Raw genomic sequence first — 24,381 nt, 5'->3', positions numbered from 1 at the left:
GAAATTATATTAGATGACTTTTTTAGGTAAACCTCTGATTTATTTATTCATTTTATCATCACATTCCATCACATTTCATTAATTTGGCTGCTTTTAAACAATCAAATGTTAAAGTAAATCATAGAATCATTCCTCAAACATTTTTATTCACCTACACAGATTTCTGCCATTTATTAAGCAAGTAATTTCAGCCTCTCTACTATTATTTTTTATAGAAGTATACTTTTTGAAATTTTAAATTAAATTCTGAAAATCTTCCACTGTGAAAGAATTGGAGATAATATATACACATCTACAGTACAGTATAAAAAAATGCTGGTGCACAGCCACAAAATGTTCACTGAAAACAACAAAAACCCTAAAAAACAAAACACTGACTCTTCCAGAAAGAGGTCGAAACGGCAATAAATTGGAACAGTTAGCAGTGTGCCAGTGTTTTTCAGTGTGCTGACAGTGATGAATATTTGCATACTTAATTGCAATTGGCATTCTTTCTTGCATTCATTTGCATATTGAATTGTGATTGGTCTTATCTCCCTTACATCTACTTAACCATCTGTAGCCATCATTATACTGCAAAAAGAGAAAGTCACATTAAGTGCTGATACTTGTTCATAGTTGACAGAAAACTAGAAGCATACTGAGTGTCATGACAGCTGAAGAGTTAAAGATGAATCTGATTTGACATTTCATTTTCACAGAACTAAAGCCTAAACCAAAGCAAACTATTCCTTCAATGCTTTGTAAACACAAGGATTTCCTTCTGAAAAGTCATCATTTTAGTACTTTTTTGGGCATGAAAAATAAATTGTGCCCTCCAAAAACTCTAATAAATTGTTAATATATTTAAACCAACTCTTAAAATAATACATAATGCTGACTGATCAGCCAAGACATCTTTTCATATTGTTCAAATGGTGCATTTTGCTTCAGAGCTCTTTTAGAAAGTTAGATTATTTTTGCCAGAAGTGTAGGACTTTAATTAAAAGTTAAAAATGACGGTTAAGTTGCGAAAGTGATTTTCATGAGCTTATGCTGTGCCAAGAGTGACTATCTTTCGAAATTAAGACTCTTTAATAAGACACTTTGTAATATTTGATAAGCTGCAGATCCATAGCTATTAAACTAATACTACTAAAGACTGTAATTCAGCTTTAGATCAACTTTCAGTGATTAAACCTTAGGCAAAATTCTCAAAACTGGTGTACAGTTTGATTGTACAGTAATTATTCTGTGGATTCAACAAATGTAGTGACTGCAAATGAATACTGCTCAAAATAGGCACACTTTGACACAAAAAGTGGACTCTTCTCTGTGGTGAGCATGCTAAATCACAAAAACTCACTTAACATGCATAATGTATGATAAATGATCACTGTACAGCTAAGCTAATGAAATGAAGGCTTTTATCATCTATCACTCTTGGTTTTACCTTTTCTCTCCCTTGTACCACTCAAAGACTGGAGAGGGGACAGCTGCTGCCTCACATCTCAGCAGGGCAATCTGACCGGGTCGAACCCCGTGACTTTTCATCTCATGGATTGCTGGAGGAACTACAGAAAGAAAATAAAAACCAACGTTATTTAGGGCAAGAGTGAACACACATAATAAGCAAACTCAAATAAACTAACCCTCCGAGCCTCAGAGGAAAAGCCTTCGAAAACGCAAAGTTTTCATTTACAGTCGTGTGAAAGAGGCAGAAATGAATTAGCAACAAGATTCAGAGTGGTCAACATGTGTAAATCTTATGGGTGCAATGTTGAGAAATACCATTCATCCCAAGGGTTGGAGAAAAGAAATTAACTGCTCAGTGATAAATTGTTTAATGGCTGTTCAAAGGCTGGGGAGCTGAGGAAGGTTCTCTGAATATGTGAATGTAAAATGAGGGTCCTTTCATGTTCACAAATGCAGTGTAAATCTCTCTAGCGGCGTCGGTGAGCAAGCTTTAACTACAGGCTGAATTTTTATTTTTCAGCTAGTCAATAAGCAACAACCTCTCTTAGTGGAAAAGAGAAATGTTTATCATACATAAATCTTCATTGTATATTATTTCTTACAGCACGAGTAAACAGAGTAAGCTACTAGAATGACATGTGTACAAACTCAAAAGGACATATAGAAAAAGGCTATGAAAGAAATAACACCATACTTAATATACACACAAATAAAGCAGGCCTGTACTGAATACTAAGTTGAACACGATATGAAAAAAATCAGAAAATAACTCCCTTCAAGCAGGTGATCCACTTATGTCTTTCTAGCTAGCGTTAAATTACTTGCTATGTCTGAATTTGAGTGGGGGACATTTATATTCCAGGCAACTCGTTCTTTGAAAATCACCTGCAAGTTATTGAGGTCTGTGTTCAGACTATTTTTTCCTGAGTGAATTTTTGACATTCTCTTCTATAGCCCCTCAGTTGAAGGTATGAAGTTCTCTAGACCTTCTGTGTTATCCGTTTCATGTTATCTGAGTGCTGAAAAGAAATTTCCACTATTGTGGTGAGAACAGTAACAAGTGATTTTTTTAGAATGACATTCTTAGACTTGGGCTCCCATAGTAACTTCACGCTGATATGTCACATCATTTAACAAATATAAAGCCATGAGCTTCCCTACACTGTACACAAATGTGACAGTTTCTCTCATTTCACATATCAGGAAAACTAATTTGCATAATTAAAAAAATCAAAACATCTAACACTAAGTGTGAGGAGGAAAAATCAAATTTCACATATCAGGAAAACTAATTTACAACATTTAAAAAATCAAAGCATCAAACAGTAATTGTGAGGGGGAAAAAAATCTTACTATTTTTATAGTTAATTACTCATTGTGAGGGAGAAACATTAGTCACTGAAGATTAGATAAAAAAAAAAAAAACTATAGTATTTCAAAATTAAAAAAAAAAAAAAAAAATTGACTGTTTCATGACCTTCATAGTAGAAAATAATTTTTAAACAGGGATTCCTAGATGGATTCCTATTTGTATGTTAGGTATCAGTTACTTGAATTAAATAATATTCACTAAAGAAATGTTTTTAATCAAGCCTAGAAATCAAAATGTTAAAATATCCAGGTTTTCATGGTTGTATAACCGTGTATAAAGAATATGGATATCCATCACTGTAATCACTGCGTTGAGATATTCTGTTCTGTGATACTGTGCTGCTCATCATTTCTTCACTGCACAATCTCCTGGGAAGGTATGAAAATAGCGGTGACACATCAACACTGCTTGAATGCAGAGTTTTGGCATATGTTGGAAGAGAATTCTGTCTGATCCAAAAAGTGGCAACGGATGAATCTTGTGCTTTGGCTGGATCATGCATTTACAGTACAGGCATCAGCCCATGAAAATGCCTAGGGAGCATTACATAACTTGAGCCTCACAGAAGCACGCTAGCATAAGATATAAGGATAACATAAAATAAGAGATTAAAGGAACACATTGCTGATGACAAAGGCGAGGACAAATGGCTGCTGAGCCTATAATATATGTGTGTAGAAAGGACAAGGCTGAGAATGCAGAGAATTTAAAATAAAAGTTCCGTTCAAAACCCATTTTACTCCCGTAATCTGATGCATGTCGGAATGAAACATGATATTCAATGAAAAGAAGAGGAAGGGTTAGATAGTGAAAAGTAGGCACATGATACTGAATTTGCTAAAAAAAAAAAAAAGCCTAGTTATTTGATAATTTGTTAACATCCAATTCTGTGCAAGAATGTTTAGATTATTCTGCACTTGGCATGTATACAATAAATGTAATGAATATATAATAAAATATATTATAGCTTATATGGCCAAATACACACGGTTATGTCTTAAGTGAACTAAACATTTGAGAAAGAAAACGCATGTGTAACAAAATATTGGATCTGTGCAATTCTTAAAGTGATAGCAGCCTAATAAACCTGGTTCCGTCTGTGTGCTTAAAGCTGCAGTCCGTAAGTTTTGCCTCTTTATCGCCATCTCTGTTTGAAACCTGCAATTGCAGTTATTTCCGGAATTATCATCTTTACATGGGTTGTGCCTCGGCTTTTGTGCCTTTTGTAGCTTTAATAAGTATCAGTATATATTTGATTCATACAGAGAAGACTAAGCAGTGTTTTATTTTTTACATTTGATTATTCAATTTCTGTCATTAAATAAATCTAATGTAGGCTTACCTGAAACCCTAAATCCCCTGGTTTACCCTGACGTTAAAATGACACTTACTTTTTATGTAATGCTACAGTAAAACACTGCTTTTTGCTTTCAGAATTTGTAGGGATGCTTTCTTCTCACAAATAGAAACTGTTGGTTTTTATATAATTATTAGTTTTTAAATATATTTAAAGATCCCCTGTGGTGAAAATCAAGTTTTTAATGTTCTTTGTGGTGTTTTTAATATGCTTTAAGACAAACCATGTGCAAATTCATGTCAACATCATTGCTGAATATTCTCTCCTTAAAACTGTAGTGATCTAAAGACAGTCTCAAACCCACAGTTTGAAATCGCTGGTGTCTGTGACGTCACAAACTACCTAGTAACCAATCACGTCAACGTGCTGGCGGGCTTTAGCATATCATTAACAGCAAACTAGCAGGGGAGTCTCGAGAGAAACGAGGTTATCCCGGCATATTTTTCTGTTGATATGAAAAATCGTGTAGATTTATTAATATAGCGGGTGTATGATGTACTATATTACGATGTGATGATGAAGTATTTGCCTTTCTTCACCGATGTTCTGAGTTGTTCAAAGCGTTTGTAAGGATACTGATTGTTAGAAGGCAGCTGTCTGACTCTGACATGGCGAACGGGAACATGGTTTGTGTAACATTAGCAACACATTATTAGCTGTTTGATAACACAGTCAAGCAAAAGGCTAATCATATTAATTACTGTTATGTGTCCGATGTTGTAAAGAGTGTTTACCTGAGTAAGTTGACCGAGTGGATCTCTGAGCTGGCGTGAGCAAGTGGAGGTGAGGCTAATTTGCATTATAATTGACCCGCGCATATTAAATGAGGCAAGGTAGAGTTACATTCTAACTATTTTAAGGCATGAAGCATTTTTTTTTCACAAGAAACAAAACCACAAAACCAGTCTTAAGGGTCAATTTTTTTAAATTGAGATTGTTACAGCATCTGAAAGCTGAATAACTAAGCTTTCCATTGATGTATGGTTTGTTAGGATAGCACAATATTTGGTCGAGATACAACTATTCGAAAATCTGGAATCTGAGGGTGCAAAAAAATCAAAATATTGAGAAAACTGCTGAGAAAATCAAACAAATATATATTATTAATGTTTTCGTTGCTAGGTGGCGCCGGCGGGCGGTACACTGCGGTTTATAGAGACTACTCAGCACTCATTAAGAGTTGATCAAAATGCATTAGCTGCATTAAAAAGCCAAGTTTCTAAGCTTTAAAATGATACCTATTTTGTGTTATTCCACGTTGGAAACAAGCATGGACAGTTCCGGGAACACTGGATAACACATTGCATCCCGGAAAGACGAGAGACATATATTTAGCCAAATATGTTACATCAGTGGCTCCTAAACCTGTCCTGAAGGACCCCCAGCACTGCACATTTTGTATGTCGCCCTTATCTGACACACCTACTTCAGGTCTTGCAATCTCTACTAATGAGCTCATGAGTTGAATCAGATGTTATAGATGAAAGAGACATCCAAAATGTGCAGTGCTGGGGGTCCTCCAGGACAGGTTTGGGAACCACTATGTTACATCATTCCGTGAGTAATATCTCGTGACCGCCACAATGGATTATGTTGGTTTTGGGCTCATTTTAATCGCAAGAATCGGCTGTAAATTATGCTGTACCATGATCTATGATCTGTGCAATTTTCATGAAGTTATGAGCAAATCGCCACGTGAAATCGACATATTTGTTTACAGTTGGCGCCTGTGCGCTGTTTTTGTTGTAAAATCAATTTGTGCAGACTCATTAGAAAGTGAAAATAATGCAACAAGAGCATGTTGGAGGCATGATCTGAATGTGTAAAGTCTCTGATTTTGTATGCAAAAAGAATTATTGTGGTACCTACTTGGTTTCAGTTACTATTGGCTCTTAGAGCGAGACAAAAGGGAGTCATTAGCAACGCATATTACTTACAAAAATATATTTTTGATATAATTACGATAGAACATTTACAAAATATCTTCATGGAACATGATCTTTACTTAATATCCTAATGATTTTTGGCATATATATTTTTGGATAATTTTGACCCATACAGTATATTGTTGGCTCTTGCTACAAATATACCCGTGCGACTTACGACTGGTTTTGTGGTACAGAGTCACATTTAAATATGTCATTTTGGTGATCAAAGATGAATTTTAAGGGACATTAAATATGATTTACATTTATTTTACACACTTAAAGCATTATGGTATTGCATATTGAATGTAGCATTATTTAACAAGTTATCGCATATCACATTTTTCTTCAATATCGTGCAGCCCTACAATTCACAATATGCAAATGCATATTTAGAACCACCGGTCTCTGCAGAGAAAAAGATTTTGGCAATTCAAATCAGGTGTCAGTCAGGTAGCATGAAAGTGTCCGTATTTGTGATGGCAAGTTCAGTCTTTAACAGAAAACAGAATCTCTAGCTCTGTTCACTTCAAACATTTGCCACACTACCTGACATTTCAGTTTGGATGTAGTTGCAATATTTCACACCTCCTCTGGCCCGTTAATCAGTGTGAGCTTACTTTAAATGGATTTGGATGCTATAATACGGCATTCAGAGGCAGAATCAGAAAATTATCTACATATAGAGCCAACGTGAGAGAATCCAAGTGTGCATTTACTAGAAACATCTATGCGTCTGTTATGTGTGTACATGCTTCAAATCTGCAAAAAACACCTCCATATTGGTGGTTACACAAGTGGATTTCAAGTTAATTCAGCTTATGTGTTTTGCACATAAAAACAGAGATTTGAGAGCGGCTGAAATCTGCTGAGGGTGAGATATGGTATGTATCTGTCTGTGTCATTCATCACTGAGATTTGTGCTGTATTATAAGCTATTGGCATGCCTTGGCAGGCTGCCTAATAGCACAAGAGAAGCTGGCTCTGATATATATCCACACAGCTAACTTCTCGTATCTAACAAACCTCTGCATCTGTCCTCACTGAGGGATGATCCAGTTCATTATAAAGCTGCATTAGCAAGAACTACCCAGGGAGGAAAACAAAGCATTAGCCACAACTGCAACCACAACTTTTCATATTAATTAAAATCGTTTGAGCACATATACTGCAGTGATAAAGGGTCCAAAGGGACAGAATTCATGCAAGTCATCTAATTTCAAACATCAAAATATATTTTACAGCAGAAAAGTGAATGTATCAGCTAGTTATTTAATACATTTGGGGGAAGAAAAAAAAAACTGATGCCAAATGACAAATTCTTATTTGATTGTGAATAAAGTCCATTTTCAGTTTTCATAACAAGAATCAGCACAGCATACACAACAAAACCATCCACAAAAGAGCAGTTTATAATAAATAAAGCACAAAATTTATCAAGGATTAAAGGGACAGTTCACCCACAAATGAAAACTGTGTCATTGTTTACTCTCTCTATCATGTAGTACCAACCTGTATGACTTTCTTTCTTCTGCAAAACACAAAAGAAGATATTTTGAAGAATGTTTCAACTATCCATTTAATGAAAGTCAATACAGTCCAATCATGTTGTTTTGGAGCCCACTGAAAGCCATTATATGCCATACTAGTTTGTAACAACATGAGGACGATGACAAAATCATTTTTTAGGTGAACTATACTGTTAAATGTGTGTTAACAGAGCGCAAGTCCCAATCCACACAGTGAAAGAAGACAAAATCCCTATTAAACCCATATTCACAGCTTCTAAGATACAATTACATTAGTCTTCTAAGGAGCTCTCATTATACCAATCACATACCAGCATTGGCTAATGCAAAATCACGGTGTAAAAACCACAAAAGCCCTACAATCCTAGTCATTTACAGGCTTCATAACAAAAGAGTGCAACTGTAAATCATTGGTGAGTTTCTAAGCTCGTACCAGATGGGAGGGTCTGAAAATAGCAAAGTTGGCATGAAAAATGGATGCTGCGGGGCTTACTGTTTGACAAATTTGCCAGTTGCAGCTTGATCACAAACGCAAATTAAAATGACAAGGCAGAGATTATGTTTGAGAATACCTGTGAACACAGCACCTCACAAATCGGTGAATACGTCAATATATGCCAAACAAGGTTCCCTAGGGTTAAGCGCCTTTGTGAGATTTCTTTCATGCACAGATTTGACACGTACAAAAAAGCAGGTTGACTAATTCAAAATAGACTGCTATTGAATAATATTTTTATTGTTGGGATAAATCTAGGCTTTGGTGTATCCAGATTTTTCAAGGGGAAAACAAATCTGAAGTTAAAAAGGATTTTCTATTATCACTCTGAAGCCAGAGGTTAGTGGGTTAACTGAAACTGCATGCTAATCCAGTTTATTATTTTCCCTCTTAATAGGTTTTTGAACATCACAGCACGTCTGACTTTAAAGTTCACTAATGTTGATGTCGGGTGGACGTACAGGATGACTAACTGGCACATCTCCCGACCAACAATAATTAATTTATCACATGTTACAGAGACGCTTTGGAGGAAGGGATGATTTATATAGTCTTGCACCTTTATCCTCCCAACAAGTATAACATGTTATTTTAATTACAAGATCAATTAATAACCCACCTCTTCAGCCAGAGGCTAAAATGAGTTTTCTTCACAATTAAGGAATAGACTCATCAGTCCATGACTTATCAGCTTATAAACAGAGAGACTGCTCCAAGTGCTGTCTCCACCTCATTGTCCTATTCTGTTCGCCAGCACTGGGTTTAGCAGCCAGGATTTATTAATTCATTAAGTTTTCCATTTAAAATTCAAGAATAACATCATGTTCTTTCTCTAACACATCCAATCCTTATAAATAACATTCATGCTAAGGGAACATAGGCTTTGTGTGCCCCATAGAGAATACGCACTGTGGAGAAAAGTATTGAGTTGAATGAAATCATTAACCACAGTGTCACAAATCTATGCAAATAGACAAATTGGCTTTTAGCCTATCGTGCTGAAGAATAGGAGCCATATTATACTGTGCAGGGAAGATGGGCACTCCAGACAATCAGTTATTTATCCGCGAAGCCTTATAATATTAAAGGGGAATAATTCAGAGTCATTTATGAAAATGTATTACAGTCTTTTGTTAGTATGCGCGTCAGAGATACATAGTTCACAGTTTTAGGGAGCAAGTGGCCTTTTATTACGTATAAATTCTAGTTTCAAAACTTACATTTACATCACAGAAAAAATTACAAAGGACAAAGCATCGTGTGTGTCCAGTGCATGCCAGAACTTCATTAAAGACAGACATCAGCTGCGTCTAAAAGCTTAGGCAGCTGACTTGTTGCCTCGCTGCAATGACATTTGCGAACAAAGGTACCTCACAAAACTGATTTCGGACAGAGTTCTGAGGCAGAATAAGCGGTTTAATAAAGTAGAACAAAGTAGAAAAAGGGGCCACTTTGGGGCACCATTGACTACCATAGTAGTGAAAAAAATACTATGGAAGTCAATGGGGCCCCAGAACTGTTCAGTTTCCCACATTCTTCAAAATATCTTCCTTTGTGTTCAACAGAACAAAGAAATTTATACAGGTTTGGAACAACGTGAGGGTGAGGAAATGATGAATTTTCATTTTTGGGTGAACTATCACTTTAACTGTCACCGAATGGAATGCACAGGATTGTGGGATATCAAAGGCAGCGAAGGATACATCCTAGCTGCCTTTAAAAATTGATCAGATGAAGGTATCTCAGGAGAGAGGAAGTGAAACTAACATTGGATTCAAATGTGCCTTGATAGCTTCCTACCTTTTAAGCTTTCGGACGCAGCCATTTACAGTACTTTGTGGTTACTGAGATCTATGTAGCACATTATAAAAAAGGTATTGATAAAACAGTTTAGTGTGATTAAAAATATAATGTTTTACCCCCAATTTTATGCTGCTTAGAGTGTTGTGCCATTGCCTTAGCAACGTGTTAACAGTTAGCTCTAGTGAAATCAATCGCTGCTTATGTAGGCAGTAGGCAGCAAGGCAGTTCAGTAGGTTTTGGAACAGAACTAATGTCATTCATTGATTTCAAAAGCCTATTGTAAGCCCTGGACAACTGTTAAGATTGACTTCTTCTTGCTAGTTTTTATGCTAGGTTTCTACTGAAGTAAAATGACACCGAATGCCATCCAAAGGCCTCCCCCATATCCTTCTTATCCAGTCTTGCAGACATAAAGGCCCTTTCATTGCTTTACAATATTCAGGAATTTTCGCAAATCTGCATTTGCTGTTGCTACAATTTCAGTCACACATCAAATCATACAGAAATGATGGGTCACTGTTGGACTGTGCCAAGTAACAGTGCATTTCTTCTCTGATAAATCTCAATGTTCCATAAAATCAGGTCTTGCTTTTAACGTATGCTTGGTTGGCTGCAATGTACAGCACAGCCCAATGAATACAGCTGTACACATTGGAAATTCTTTCAGTGATACGGATATGTCAAATCATAAATGCATGTGTCCGTGCATGGATATAATCATTAGAGTAAAATGTCAAGCCAGTAACAGCATAAAGTCTTTAATTGCATTTACAAATACCACAAATATGGTGAATACAAATCAGGACAACCCTGATGAAGTCCTGACTTTTTAGATATGCACTGTTCAGGCAATAATAGCTGTGAAAGAGAAGAGAATGCAAAGTGAATTTAAACTACAACATAAAATATACAACTGCATTATGCTAATATTAGAAAATGCATATGAAGATGTTACAAACTACACATGAACCCCAAAATAAAATATGTTGATGCTTACATTGCAGCCCACAATTGTGGCCATTTAGGGACAAATAGGGCCATTTTGTTGGTGCAGCAAAGACCATGTGCAAATAAAACTATCGATTATTGTTATGACCCAACTAGAATCACCATAAGACTAAAGTGCAAACAGTCAGCTTTATTTTGAGAGTATTTATTTCCAAAAAATGCTGAACCTTGTAGGATTTACAGACCTTAATATACACACAATGTCCATTTAGGGAACCAAAAAAAAAAAAAAAAGAGAGAATAAATCAAAATCTTATGTACAGTGTTATTTTAGTATCATTGAGATACTATTATAGCTTTTATTAATAGTTTGAATTATTTTTTATTTTTATATTTTTCATGAAGCTTTTTTTATATTTTATTCTATTTCAGTTAGCGTTTATTTTATTTCAAGTAATGAAAATTATGGTTTTATTTAACTATAATAACTAAAACCCTGGAGTGAAGTCACCTTATTACATACTTAGTAGTAAATCTACAGCATTTAATGAGTGACTGAAATCTGGCCCATAGGAACATGGTGATTTGGTTTGTTTTGGGCATGTGAAAGGCATTCTCAATTGTCTTCAGTGAGTGAAAAGCATGCACAAATGGATTAGAGAATGATTTGGTTGGTCAAGAGTCAAGACCATTCGTCTACTGGGCTCTGAAAAACTCATTGGTTGCATTAGCAGCATTCATCTTCATTACAGCTCACATTACATTAATAAGCAATCACATCACTAAAGTCAAGGGAGACAGAATTAGCCGCACATGCCTGGGGCATAGCACACAGCCATGTCTCTCAAATAGGGTGGTATGCTTTGGATCACAAGCACTTCTTTTTTCCCTGTTTTTTTTTTTAAACAGGTGATTTGGACATACCTGCTCTGCCTCTGATCAGTTTATCCTGCTGCTCGGCTTAATGACAACATGCTTTATTAGAACTGACAAGTCTTTGGTCCTCATGTTGAGAAACTTCAGCAACAAACTCGAAATGCAAATGCCTAAAATTAACTCACGACTTTCTGACAGCTTTCTTGAGCATAAAAATGCAACAACACACATTTGGCCAAAAGCAACTGGCTGAACAGCCAATTTAAAATCGAAAGAATGCATGAGAAAGAGACTGTAATTGCGACATTGTTCACAGATTGTTTAAATAACCTCAAATTAAAGCTGAAGTTTAAGCTGCACTATAACCTCTTAGTCAATGACTATGTTTACACAGAGTGCAGAAGTGGACTCTTAGCCTCATTAGGACAATAACAGGAAACCATCATGTAAACACATCAATTTTAGACATGGACAATTACACTTTTGTCACATTACTGAAAACAGTATAGCCTATAGACTTGGTTGCTTTTTCCATCTACAATGAATGGAGACTGTTTGCACATCCTGATAGGTCCAACACAGCAACATTACCTCATCCAATGATGTGAGTCTGGGGCGGGGCAATCTGTTTGATCAACCAATGGTTGAGAACCGTATAATATATATATATATATATATATATATATATATAAAACCAAAACTAAAACAGTGTCTTGCTAGTACAGTTTTGATGAATGAGGATTGCAATCAAGGTAAAGATGATTGCAGTGACGTACAGGAGTCGTACAGTAAGCACGTGGATTCTGAAAAGTTTTTTTTTTTTTTCTGTAATGTTTTATTTATTTTAATGGGTGCTTTGGTGTGCATACATTTATGAATTATATCAGGAGTGTCCAAACTATGGCCCGCGGGCCAAATGCAGCCCGGGGATGAATTTCAAACGGCCAGCAGCTTGTCTATTAAAATATATTATATGTGGCCCGCCATGCATAATTTACAAATCGTGTAGTTCACCATGTCAACACAAGGTGACAGTACTAGATTTTAGGCCAGGTAAACATTAACGCACCAAAAGTGGAACGAAACAGCTCTGCTTGTGCGCACTGCGCAGCGCGCGACTCACGAGTTCACAAATGTGTTTACTTGTCTTGATCACAAGACCACTAAACAGCCAATGAGAAGTGTTCGAGTTCGGCGTAGAGGTCTCCGGTACAAGCTGCAAATCTCTCTGTGATTTAATTCAGTTTAAAGCCAGTTGAAACGGTGCTGATTTAACAACACTAACGTTAACGTGCAAATCAGGAGAAACATTGAGCCGATCCAGTTAGAAAACTTTTCAACCAACAATTCACGAGCATTTATCATGGATTTACTTTGGTAACACTAACTGTAACCGTGGTATTTTGTCAGAAATGTAGGTTAATATCTAATTTTATTTAATTTTTAATGTAGATATGTATTAAATGAGTAATAAAGGCCAAATTACAGACTATTTTTTGTCATAAACTTGCAGTTTTGTGCATTCGTATTTATATTAAATATGTTTATAGACTAAATATCATAAAGCCATTCTAGATATAGAAACAATATTTTTACTTTTTACCATGCAGTGAGGTGCCATGTGTGGTTTTACCTGCGGTGATCTAAATAGAGTACTTTTTAATTTAAATAAGAATAGAGTTCTAACTCAGTAATAATATTTAAATTTCACCCTTTAAAAACGAGGTTGTTAAAAGTTTTACAGATATTGTTTGTGCAATAAATTTACATCAGTGTCCTATCTCAAGCTACTCTACTGTCAGCTCATTTTGTCAAATCTGTCATGTTATATATATATAACATGTTATATATATATATATATATATATATATATATATATATAAAATAGAAAAGGAACCGGCCCCCAGATGTGTCCATGACATCGAGTCTGGCCCCTTTTTAAAAAAGTTTGGACTGCTTATATTATTATTATTATTTGGTTATTTGGTATGCTTTTGGAATCTCCAAGTGTCTTTTTTTGGAAAAAAGCTTGCAGAAAAATACATATATTCTTTACAGAGATTAAATTTATAGCATCATGTATAAAATCATGTACAAAACAAATGACATGCATAAGAATATATGACCTTAACCAGCTCAAGATTAAACATCCATCAAAGATTAATATTCTACTAATCATTCATGCAGCTATAGAGCTTAAATCAACCTCTTATGCAACACAATAACACCAATCCCTCTCGGACTACAAATTCCTTTAAAAAACACTAGGAGGTTTCAAGGAAGGTGAAATCTGAATGTAAACAAACTATGTCTTTCTTCGTAATTTGCAGAATAAAGTGGTTGTTCCAGGACACATTAGCTCAAAATGTGACTTGACAAAATGACACATGAAGTAAAGGCATTACATTGCCGCTCGAAAGCTCCACCAATTGCATTTTGCATAAACATTCTAACATCTGTGAGCTACAAGACATCACCTAATCCGTCTTATTTATATATTTATTTTCCTTGATGTCTTTAGAAGCAGCATATGAATACCGCCTGTGTGAAAGTGGAATGTAAAACTAAACATCTGGTGCGAATTCCAACAGGAAAATAAGACAACGCTGTGACATATATTTAGACAAGACAAACTGAGCTTCATGACATCTAATTTTAAATCAGTACAGTGTAAATTTAAAGTGTAATAGTTGTTATATATATACAGTTGCAATCAAAATTATTCAAACCCCTTAACCTGCAAGACATTTTGCTGCTGAGAGGAAAATTTTATGAAAACAATTCATCAAAGGCATCAATAAACTATTATACAAAGTTTATTAATACACATTTGAGTGATTCTGAGGATGTAAAGTTGATGAAAAATGAAAAAAATCAAACTGGCTCTAAACATATGTATATAAAATTATTCAACCCCCAAATGTCAAATTTTGTGCACAATCTTTTATTCTTTATAACCTCCAATAAATGCTGCCTGTAAGTGCTTAGAAGCTTCTGTCACCTCTCTACTGCAATCTTGGCCCATTCCTCACTTGAAAAAGCTTCCAGATCACTGATAGTCTTTGGTTTCCATGTTACCACTGCAGAAGAACACCATCAAGCATGGAGGTGGTCCAGTCTTGTTGGGGGGGTTCTTTGCTGTTCAAGGAAGTAGAAATCTTGACTGTATGAAGGACTTCATGAATTCTTTGAAGTATCAAGCCATTTTGGCAAAGATGGTGATGACTTCGGTGCAGAGAATGAAGCTTGATGATCAGTGGACTTTCCTGTAGGACAGCCGTCCCAAAGTATACATCCAAATCTACTTAAGCTTGGTTCAGAGATCAGTCGTAGAATGTTCTTGAGTGACCTGCACAGTCTTCAGATTGAAATCTCGTTGAAAATATTTGGTGGAATTTGAAGAATTGTAGCAGTGGTACAATGGAAACCAAAGACTATCAGTGATCTCAAAGTTTTTTCAAGTAAGGAATGGGCCAAGATTGCAGTAGAGAGGTGACAGAAGCTTCTAAGCACTTACAGGCAGCATTTATTGGAGGTTATAAAGAATAAAAGATTCTGAAATCTCAAAATTTGACTTTTGGGGGTTGAATAATTTTGTACACGTATGTCAAAATTATTTTTGTTTTGTTAGTTTGATTTTTTTTTCATTTTTCATCAACTTTACATTCTCGGAATCACTCAAATGTGTTATAATAAACTTTGTATAATAGTTTACTGATGCCTTTGATTAAATGATTTCATAAAATTTTGTTCTCAGCAGCAAAATGTCTTGCAGGTTAAGTGGGTTGAATAATTTTGATTGCAACTGTATATATATATATATATATATATGTGTGTGTGTGTGTGTGTGTGTGTGTGCTTAAACAGCCACCCATGGAACTATTTTAATTTTACATTTTATATCTACAACAATTACATTATACACCTATCAGGCATAACATTATGACCACCTTCCTAATATTGTGTTGGTCCCTCTTTTGCTGCCAAAACAGCCCCGACCCGTCGAGGCATGGACTCCACTAGACCCCTGAAGGTGTGCTGTGGTATGTGGCACCAAGATGTTCACAGCAGATCCTGCAAGTTGCGAGATGGGGCCTCCATGGATCCGACTTGTTTGTTCAGCACATCCCACAGATGCTCAATTGGATTGAGATCTGGGGAACTTGGAGGCCAAGTCAACACCTCAAACTCGTTGTTGTGGTCCTCAAACCATTCCTGAACGATTTTTGCTTTGTGGCAGGGCGCATTATCCTGCTGAAAGAGGCCACAGCCACCAGGGTATACAGTTTCCATGAAAGGGTGTACATGGTCTGCAACAATGCTTAGGTAGGTGGTACGCCTCAAAGTACGCATCATTGAGCCTTGGCCATCCATGACCCTGTCGCTGGTTCACCACTGTTCCTTCCTTGGACCACTTTTGATAGATACTGACCACTGCAGACCAGGAACACCCCACAAGAGCTGCAGTTTTGGAGATGCCCTGACCCAGTCGTCTAGCCATCACAATTTGGCCCTTGTCAAACTCGCTCAAATCCTTATTCTTGCCAATTTTTCCTGCTTCTAACACATCAACTTTGAGGACAAAATGTTAACTTGCTGCTTAATATATCCCACCCACTAACAGGTGCCGTGATGAAGAGATAATCAGTGTTATTCACTTCACCTGTCAGTGGTCATAATGTTATGCCTGATCGGTGTATATATTCAAGTAACAATTCTAATTCAACATTACTTAAATAATACGTATAATTCAAATTCAACTCTAATTCTGGAATTTAAAAGGTATTCTCAAATCAATTCTCAATGCCGCACAGCCCCGGTATGCCAAATGTTTTTTTTTTTTTTTTTTTTGTACTTTATTTTTTTTGAATGTTTGATTTGGCTGGAACTGAGCACCAGGTCTGGGTAATGTTTACGAGAGGCCGGATTTCAGCATGTTAGGATTTAGCATGCTTACTCAGAGATACAATCGCTGCACACCAACCGAAACAATAACATCTCTTTTTTTTTTGCATGAGTGGAGGTAACATATGAAGGTTATATACTGGAGATCATCATGGGCATTTGAAGTGTTAACATTATATGATCTACATGACTTTCACAGAATGCTGACAGAAGACTATCAGAGGATTCACAAGGGAACAAGCAACAACAATAACAGTAAATGATTCAAGGTGTTTGTCACACATGGGTCCGTTGGGATTTTATTATTTACCGCGGGTCTATAGTTATCAGACGTACAAAGATTCTGACACTGACCTGAAAGTCTTCATTTAGATATTATTATGGTGTAAATGGCTGAAAAGTAAAAAACGTCCTATTCACAAATTTCTACAAAAAGTCCTTGTGGCTTTAATAAAGTTACAACTAACACATACATGTGTTAAATGCATTAAAACACATGCACAGAATTAGGTTTCATCTAATAAATTAGCTTATTTCAATTAGTGGTCATAATCTGCAATTAACCTGAAGGTCAGTTCCGCTCATACCTAAAAGCTGTAATTATTTTCAAACTGGATTATTTTAGCGTGTATTTAATTACACTGATTACCCTTGAAATGTCAGAGTCGAGTCACACTATCTGCAGTCGTGTTAGGCTAATAAAACTACAAATACAAAGAAAAGTGTCACAGATGTCACATTATAAGTAGTTCTACCCATGCAACATTTTACACGATTTTCACAAGACTTTGTGTATTTTTTTTTACAACTAGCATACTTGAAATGAATTGGCAACCTAAACTCAGAATGATACAACTTGAAATACACAATGAAACCATGTCCACCACATTATACCGGTAATATCCTCAGATACAGTACAGCATACTATACTATGATGTAGATTTTTTGTACTGTTGAGTGGTTGAATAAAATCCTATTAGCTCTGCACATTTCACATTGAGGATTTCTTTGAGCAAGGGAATGGGCACTGGCAGAGTAGTCCTCTCGCATCCTTCTCACTTTTATTTTGGGACATAATGATGAAACAACACTTCTCTTCTAAATACAGCATTGGCACCTCCATTCCAGCAAATTTTTCACCCTGCTCTAGTGGGTGAAAGTGCTTTGATTGATACATTGGGATTATGTCTATCCCTTTTCCTGCTCTAAAACAAAATGTTTCGATGGGAACAAGATCAGCTGCTACTGCTTCCATTAGCTGTCACTGTGAATCAACCGGAACCTCAACCTCTTGGTTCCAGGGAGGTCTATAATACCTGGAAAAAGCCATCCATTAGTGTAAATGCCATGTGACTAAACACTCTGGAGCCACAGGAAAATGTCATGACAATGGCAATTGGCTGATGGCACCACAAAAATGTGCACAGTCTCAAATGAAAAAATAGATAAAATTTAAGATAATATACAGTATATAGACAAAACTAACAGTTAAAAATAACAAGTATGTGTGTGGTTCAGGTATACCCTATGTTATGGGGACAAAAATCCTTGTCCTTGTGGGGACATTTTTTGGTCCCCATAAGGAAAACAGCCTATAAATCATACTGGGTCCTATTTTAACGATCTAAGCACATGGTCTAAAGCGCACAGCGCAAGTGCACTTTGGGCGTGTCCGAATCCACTTTTGCTAGTTTAATGATGGGAAAAATGGTTGGTGCACCGGCGCATGATCTAAAAGGGTTTTTCCTATTCTCCTAATGAGTAATGGGTGTGTTTTGGGCATAACGTGCAAAAAACCAATCAGAGTAACATCTCACATTCACTTTAAAAGCCAGTTGCGCTCGCGCCATGGCGGATTCGCTATTTACATGGCGGAATTTGCAAGCAGAAAAACTGAACGCTTCTCCAGTGAGGAAACTGATCTGCTCGTGTGCGAGGTTAAAGCGCGCGAGCAGATCATTTATGGGACAAGCCGGATTCCTCCAAAGCATTTTTATCTTTATGCACACAAAAATAATCTTTTACATTGTAATCCTTTTATTTTTAATATTTGGCAAGTTTGTGTGCTGTTGCACGTACCTGTGTGTGTAATAAGCAGAGTGTATGCGCTTATAGGCGCATATTACTAACGCACTCTTTAAATAACAAAAAAATATTGCGCCAATGACTTTAGACCAGGTTTTTGTTGGTCAATGGCGCAGTCTATTTCAGTTGCCTCAAAATAGCAACACGCCAACAATGCATCTGAACACACCTCGTTTTCAGACCAGCACACCCATGGGCGCACAAATGGGTGCAAATGCATTTGCTATTTAAACAATGTGAAAATGATAACTGCAAGCTGAAACTAGCAAAAAACACTTCATACACAGAGTGTATGATAGGGCCCACTAAGTGATGTTTTTTGAAAATCCAAAAAAGCAGTGATGGGTAGATTTAGGGGTAGGGTTAGGGGATAGAATATAAAGTTTATACAGTATAAAATCATTACATCTATGGAATGTCCACATAAAACATGAAAACCCAATATAATTTATATGTTATAAAATATGTTAAAATGTTATTTAATCAGAAATCTAACCGCATGGCCTAACCAGTCAAATTCCATCCAACCCAACAAACTCTACAGTATATATGTAACATATATAGAATAGTGTAGAAATAGTGGCTATAAAATGAAGGAATTGCACTTTGAAAACGGTCATTAAGCTGGAGAAATTCTGGACCAGCAGACACAGCACTGAGCTGTTCCTCTATCTTCTCAGCTTCACTCCTCATTAGAGAGTGTCAATACAATCGACGGGGAGGAGATGTGATATGACTTATGACTTCATCCTTGTCATCAAGCCATTCCCGCTCAAATCTTGACATTTCCAAGTGGTTATCTGCCCATTAGTCTGTGTTTGCATGATAGTAAAGGGAGCTGGCGTTTGATGGTCTGAACGCCACATTTATTCTGGTGTGAGTGTCGGGCTATCTGATTTATGTGCTCTCGCTGTGCCGTGATTCAGCATATGGTATATACGGAGACAAAGAGATTAATGATCCCTGTGACCGCAGATGAGACAAAATGACTTAAAAGAGAAAAGAGGAGGAAGAGAAACTGTCAACTGTCCTTCCCCCTGTATTTGGTGGGAGGCAGATCCTCACTATGAGCATGATGGGTAAAGTCAGTATAATTCATTAATGCTTGGAGTGCTCATTACTGTCTTTTCACACTTTGAGAGACTCATTACCTGCATAATAGAAGACTCCGTATAACACTGAGACCATTCCTCACTGAAAATTAATCATCCCATCCCAGACAAAAAAGGGAATTCTTTCGTTAAATATTAAGAAACTCCAGTACCATGAATTCTATTCTAATTTCCATCCCAGCCGGCCTTGGAGACACAGAAGTAAGACAGTAGCTCTGTTTCAAAATCTAGCGAGAAGCCGGAGGCCACAACAATTACAGAGTGCAATGCGAGGAGCTGAAAATGAGTCCAAGATGGCAGATGACAGAAATGTGGATTCAAAATTATAATATTATATTACATAATTACAATAATATATAATATTATATTAAGTCCCACTTTATATTAATTTACTTTATATAAATTAATCGTTTGATACAATGCACTTATTGTATACAAACATTTTTACATTGTACTTATATAAAAAAAATACCTGATTGTAATTACAGCTGTAATTAATTTCTGTAATTACATCTATAATTACACTGAAAGACAACTAATATATTTTTATATAATTTATATATAAAAAAAAATCATTCAGTATCAATAAAATAGTTCAGTGTAATTAAAAATGATTATTTTAACACATTTTATTAGAGTATTGTGCCGTTAGCTTATCAACATGCTAACACCAAACTCCATTTAAATCAACTATGAGGAAAGTTTTCTGTGTGCTTTGCCAGAGGACTGCTATTTTTATAATACATGGAGTTTCTGCCTATGTAGAGCTTTCCAAATCGGTCACTTACAATGTCTTATTTCAGTTGGGATGCAGTAGACAGTTGACAGCCTCACTAGGTTTTGGAACAGAGTTTGTATCTCCAGTAGAGAGGGGAAAAAGACTCAATGTCATTGTGCATGTGATTCTACACTGTATGACAGTAAACAAACATAAACAAAAGAAGTATATGGTACTCACAGTTGACTGTGACTCTCACGGTCTTAGTGTCAGGTGAAGCAATGTCGTTTTCGGCGCCGCACTCATAGTCCCCTGCTTGATCCCGAGTGATGCCTGTGATATTTAAATACTCCCCACTTTCATACTTCCTGGCTGTGAACATAAAAAAATAAACAAGCACAATCCTTCAGAAGAGTTCTTCCACAGCAATGTACTAATTAATGGCTAAATGCTTAAAGGTCCATACACCAGTAAAAGAAACCGAAGTACACCCAGAAAACTGAAAAAAAAGAGGTTTATTTAGGCACTTAATTGCTTTGTTGTCAAGACATCCAGTGGGAAGCATCTCCCCAATGAGCTGTATTCACACAGGGAGGAATATTACTGGCGTCAAATACTGTGAGGAAATCAGAACTGTTCCAATATGACAAATATGACTTGAGGTCCTTGAGTAATGAGAGGCAATATAGCACAGCGTGAGGCTGCCACGCTTCTATTGGACTAAAAACCTCCCTGGGTTCCCCAGACCAGGATCCAACCTTATTGTAATATTCCTCAGTGAAACCTATTTATATCCTACGTTACAGTGAGGTAAATCTGTCTCATGGCACAGAGAGGTAAATCCTGCACTGGCATACGGAAGAGGAGCTTCTGACTCAGCAAAACCCCCACAGAATAAAAAAGCAAGAGAGCGATGCAAAAAAAAAAAAAAAAAGGAAGGAGAGGCTTTGGGAGGGATGTGTTTTTACCAAGTGCTTTGTAAAGCATCATAGAGCTTCAAGATCTGACATCAAGAAAGCTAAGGGACAGTTTACACAAAAATGAACTCACCCTCATGTCATTCCAAACCTGTATAGAGTTCTGGTCGCTCTTTTCCATTCAATTAAAATGAATAGGGATTGGAGCTTTCAAGCTTCAAAAAGTATGCAAAAGCAGGTATGAGAAACGAGCATGTTAAAATGGTTCATGCACTATATTGCAAATCTTCTGAAGCCATATGTTAGCTTTCTGCAGTGTTTCCCACAGGATTTTATGGCACTATAGTGGACCTTGGGCCCTTTAAAACGGTTTTGAATATTTCAATGTTAAATTCATCAATTTGTTCACTTCTTCATTTCAAGTGTACTGCTTCTTGCAGTATATATATATATATATATATATATATATATATATATATATAAACAATTTCAGTTAGAATTCAGGCACCATCATAGCACAGAAACTGCACTATTAAAATTACAATGACTTACTTCTAGCTTCTGCTCAAGGCTGCATCTCAATACTAGTTTTACTTGATCTTAGTGCTGCATTGGACACTATAGATTATGACTCTCATAAGGCATTAAGGTGGTTTAGATTGTACCTACACTCTACAAAATCTGAATTCATATTCAACCCAAATTTGTTTAAAAAATAGAGAAACCCAACAGTTGGGTTAAATTTTTGAATTAAATTTTTAACTCAACGGTTGAGTTTGTCCATATTTGAGTCAAATTTGGGTTGAAACAACCCCAGCATTTTTACCTACCGTATACCGACCGGTACATTATTACATTACCGTTAAATTATGGAGTGATGCAAGGGTCTGTTTTAGGCCCTCTGCTATTTCCCTAACCCTAACCCTGATGCAGAAAAGGTAGTGCATGCATTCATGACCTCTAGACTGGATTACTGTAATGCACTACTACAGTAGGTGGTTGTCTTGCATCCTCATTAAACAAGCTAAAGTTAGTCTACAGTTAGACTACAGTTTATCGTCCTACAAATCATCATGCTCTTTAAGGTCACAAAACTCTGGACTTTTGGTAGTACCTAGGATATCTAAGTCCACTAAAGGAAGTAGAGCATTTTCACATTTAGCTCCTAAACTCTGAAATAGAAACTCTCCCAGTTTAAATATAGATTAAAGACACATCACTTTAGCCAAGCATTCGCATAATGCATCTCATTACCTTGTACTCCACTTCTATTGCTTGAAATGTTACAAACAGCAGCTACGCTAATTTTTTTCTATTTGCTTTTCTGTTTCTGTCAGCTCCAGTTTGGATTCAGCCTCTTACCAAGATTTCAGATGACCCAACAGCTGTGAAGAGATGATGCCAACCCCTGCGAGGTCTTCAGATGACGCCCACTCCGAATAAACATACACAACTGATAAATTTTCTATATATTGTAATCATTATGATCACAACTTGTAATAATTGCTTCAATGAGCTCATTGTTTCTTGATGTTAACTGCATGATTTGTATTATCTTAGAAATGTACATTTCTGACATATGGACATTATATTCACAGTCACCTCTGATAACAGATTACTCTAAATTCTAATGTAGAAACATGCATTTTCTTTAAATCTACTTTGAAATTAGATGTACTGTGAAAAGTGCTATATAAATAATTTGCCCAATGAGCTGTTAACAGCTGAGACAAAATTACTGAGTTAAATGAACTTGAGAAACATAAGTCTGAGTCAAGAATTATTCATTCAGATCAGTTTTGTAAACTGAAACAATTGATTCATTGAAAAGATCTGACTGAAAATAAAGATTCTTTTAGAAATCAGACATTACTTCTCTCATAAACTGAAATTTTGAACTGTTCCTTACACAAAGCATCGTTCTGACTAGCTGGTACAACACTGATAGAAATACAAGAGCTCCAATACCAAATTATTCAATCCCTGTGCGATTTGCATAAATATTTGTGTGTTGCATGAAAACAATTACATCTGTATAGTAGGTAACAAACTGAACAATTGAACAAAATAGTTTGCTTTGGGGTTATCAAGAAATTGACTTAGACGTGTATCTGAGCTGACAAGGTGCTATTTGGCTCCCAATGCTTTAAAAATGAATAGAGGCAAAGACTGTAAAATAGGATAAATTGTATCAAACGTTTCATGCAAAAACAACCCATATTCAAATGTACAAAGATGAAAAGGAAAGTAGGATATCAGAGCAAAGGAAGTAAACATCATAGTATGAGATTGTTCACCCATAACCTAAAGAATGTTTGTTTGTTTCACCATCAAAACTACATGGTGTTTAGCATGACATCTAACAGCGTTTGACAGAGCATAAATAAAAGATTTAAGCCAAGCAGGATATCACTGTAAACCCTAATGCTCAAAATAATTAATTGGTTTGAGTAGGGTAAACTTGAACAAATTAGTTCAATCAAATTAACTTTCATGAGTATTTAGAACTTTCTTTTTCTTTTGAGTTCACAAAACTGACACATTTTAAAGAGTTAGTTCACCCAAAAATGAAAATAATGTCATTAATTACTAACCCTCCTGTCGTTCTACAGCCGTAAGGCCTTCATTCATCTTCGGAACACAAATTAAGATATTTTTGATTAAATCCAATGGCTCAGTGAGGCCTGCATTCAAAGCAATGACATTTCCTCTCTCAAGATCCATAAAGGTACTAAAAACATATTTAAAACAGTTCATGTGAGTTTAGTAGTTCTACCTTAATATTACAAAGCGACAAGAATACTTTTTGTGCGCCAAAAAAACAAAATAACAACTTTTCAACAATATAGTGATGGACCGATTTCAAAACACTGCTTCGGAGCT

At 36.1% G+C, this 24,381-nt stretch overlaps 1 protein-coding gene across 7 annotated transcripts in view; it reads right to left on the bottom strand.

The window, feature by feature from the left end:
- negr1 (neuronal growth regulator 1) overlaps nt 1–24,381 on the bottom strand; it is a 182,227-nt gene that overhangs the window by 109,024 nt on the left and 48,822 nt on the right. For all 7 annotated transcript variants that reach the window (XM_051897967.1, XM_051897968.1, XM_051897969.1 and 4 more), the window contains exons 4-5: nt 20,822–20,953; nt 1,433–1,553 (exon numbers count right to left, since the gene is read on the bottom strand). In XM_051897967.1, the coding sequence (XP_051753927.1) occupies nt 1,433–1,553; nt 20,822–20,953 (253 nt within the window). The remainder of the gene's footprint in view (nt 1–1,432; nt 1,554–20,821; nt 20,954–24,381) is intronic.

The sequence above is a fragment of the Ctenopharyngodon idella genome, chromosome 6 (genome assembly GCF_019924925.1).
Source record: "Ctenopharyngodon idella isolate HZGC_01 chromosome 6, HZGC01, whole genome shotgun sequence".
NCBI lineage: Eukaryota > Metazoa > Chordata > Actinopteri > Cypriniformes > Xenocyprididae > Ctenopharyngodon > Ctenopharyngodon idella.
The sequence above is the reverse complement of the archived record's forward strand: the minus strand, read 5'-3'. Positions and strand labels throughout refer to the sequence as shown.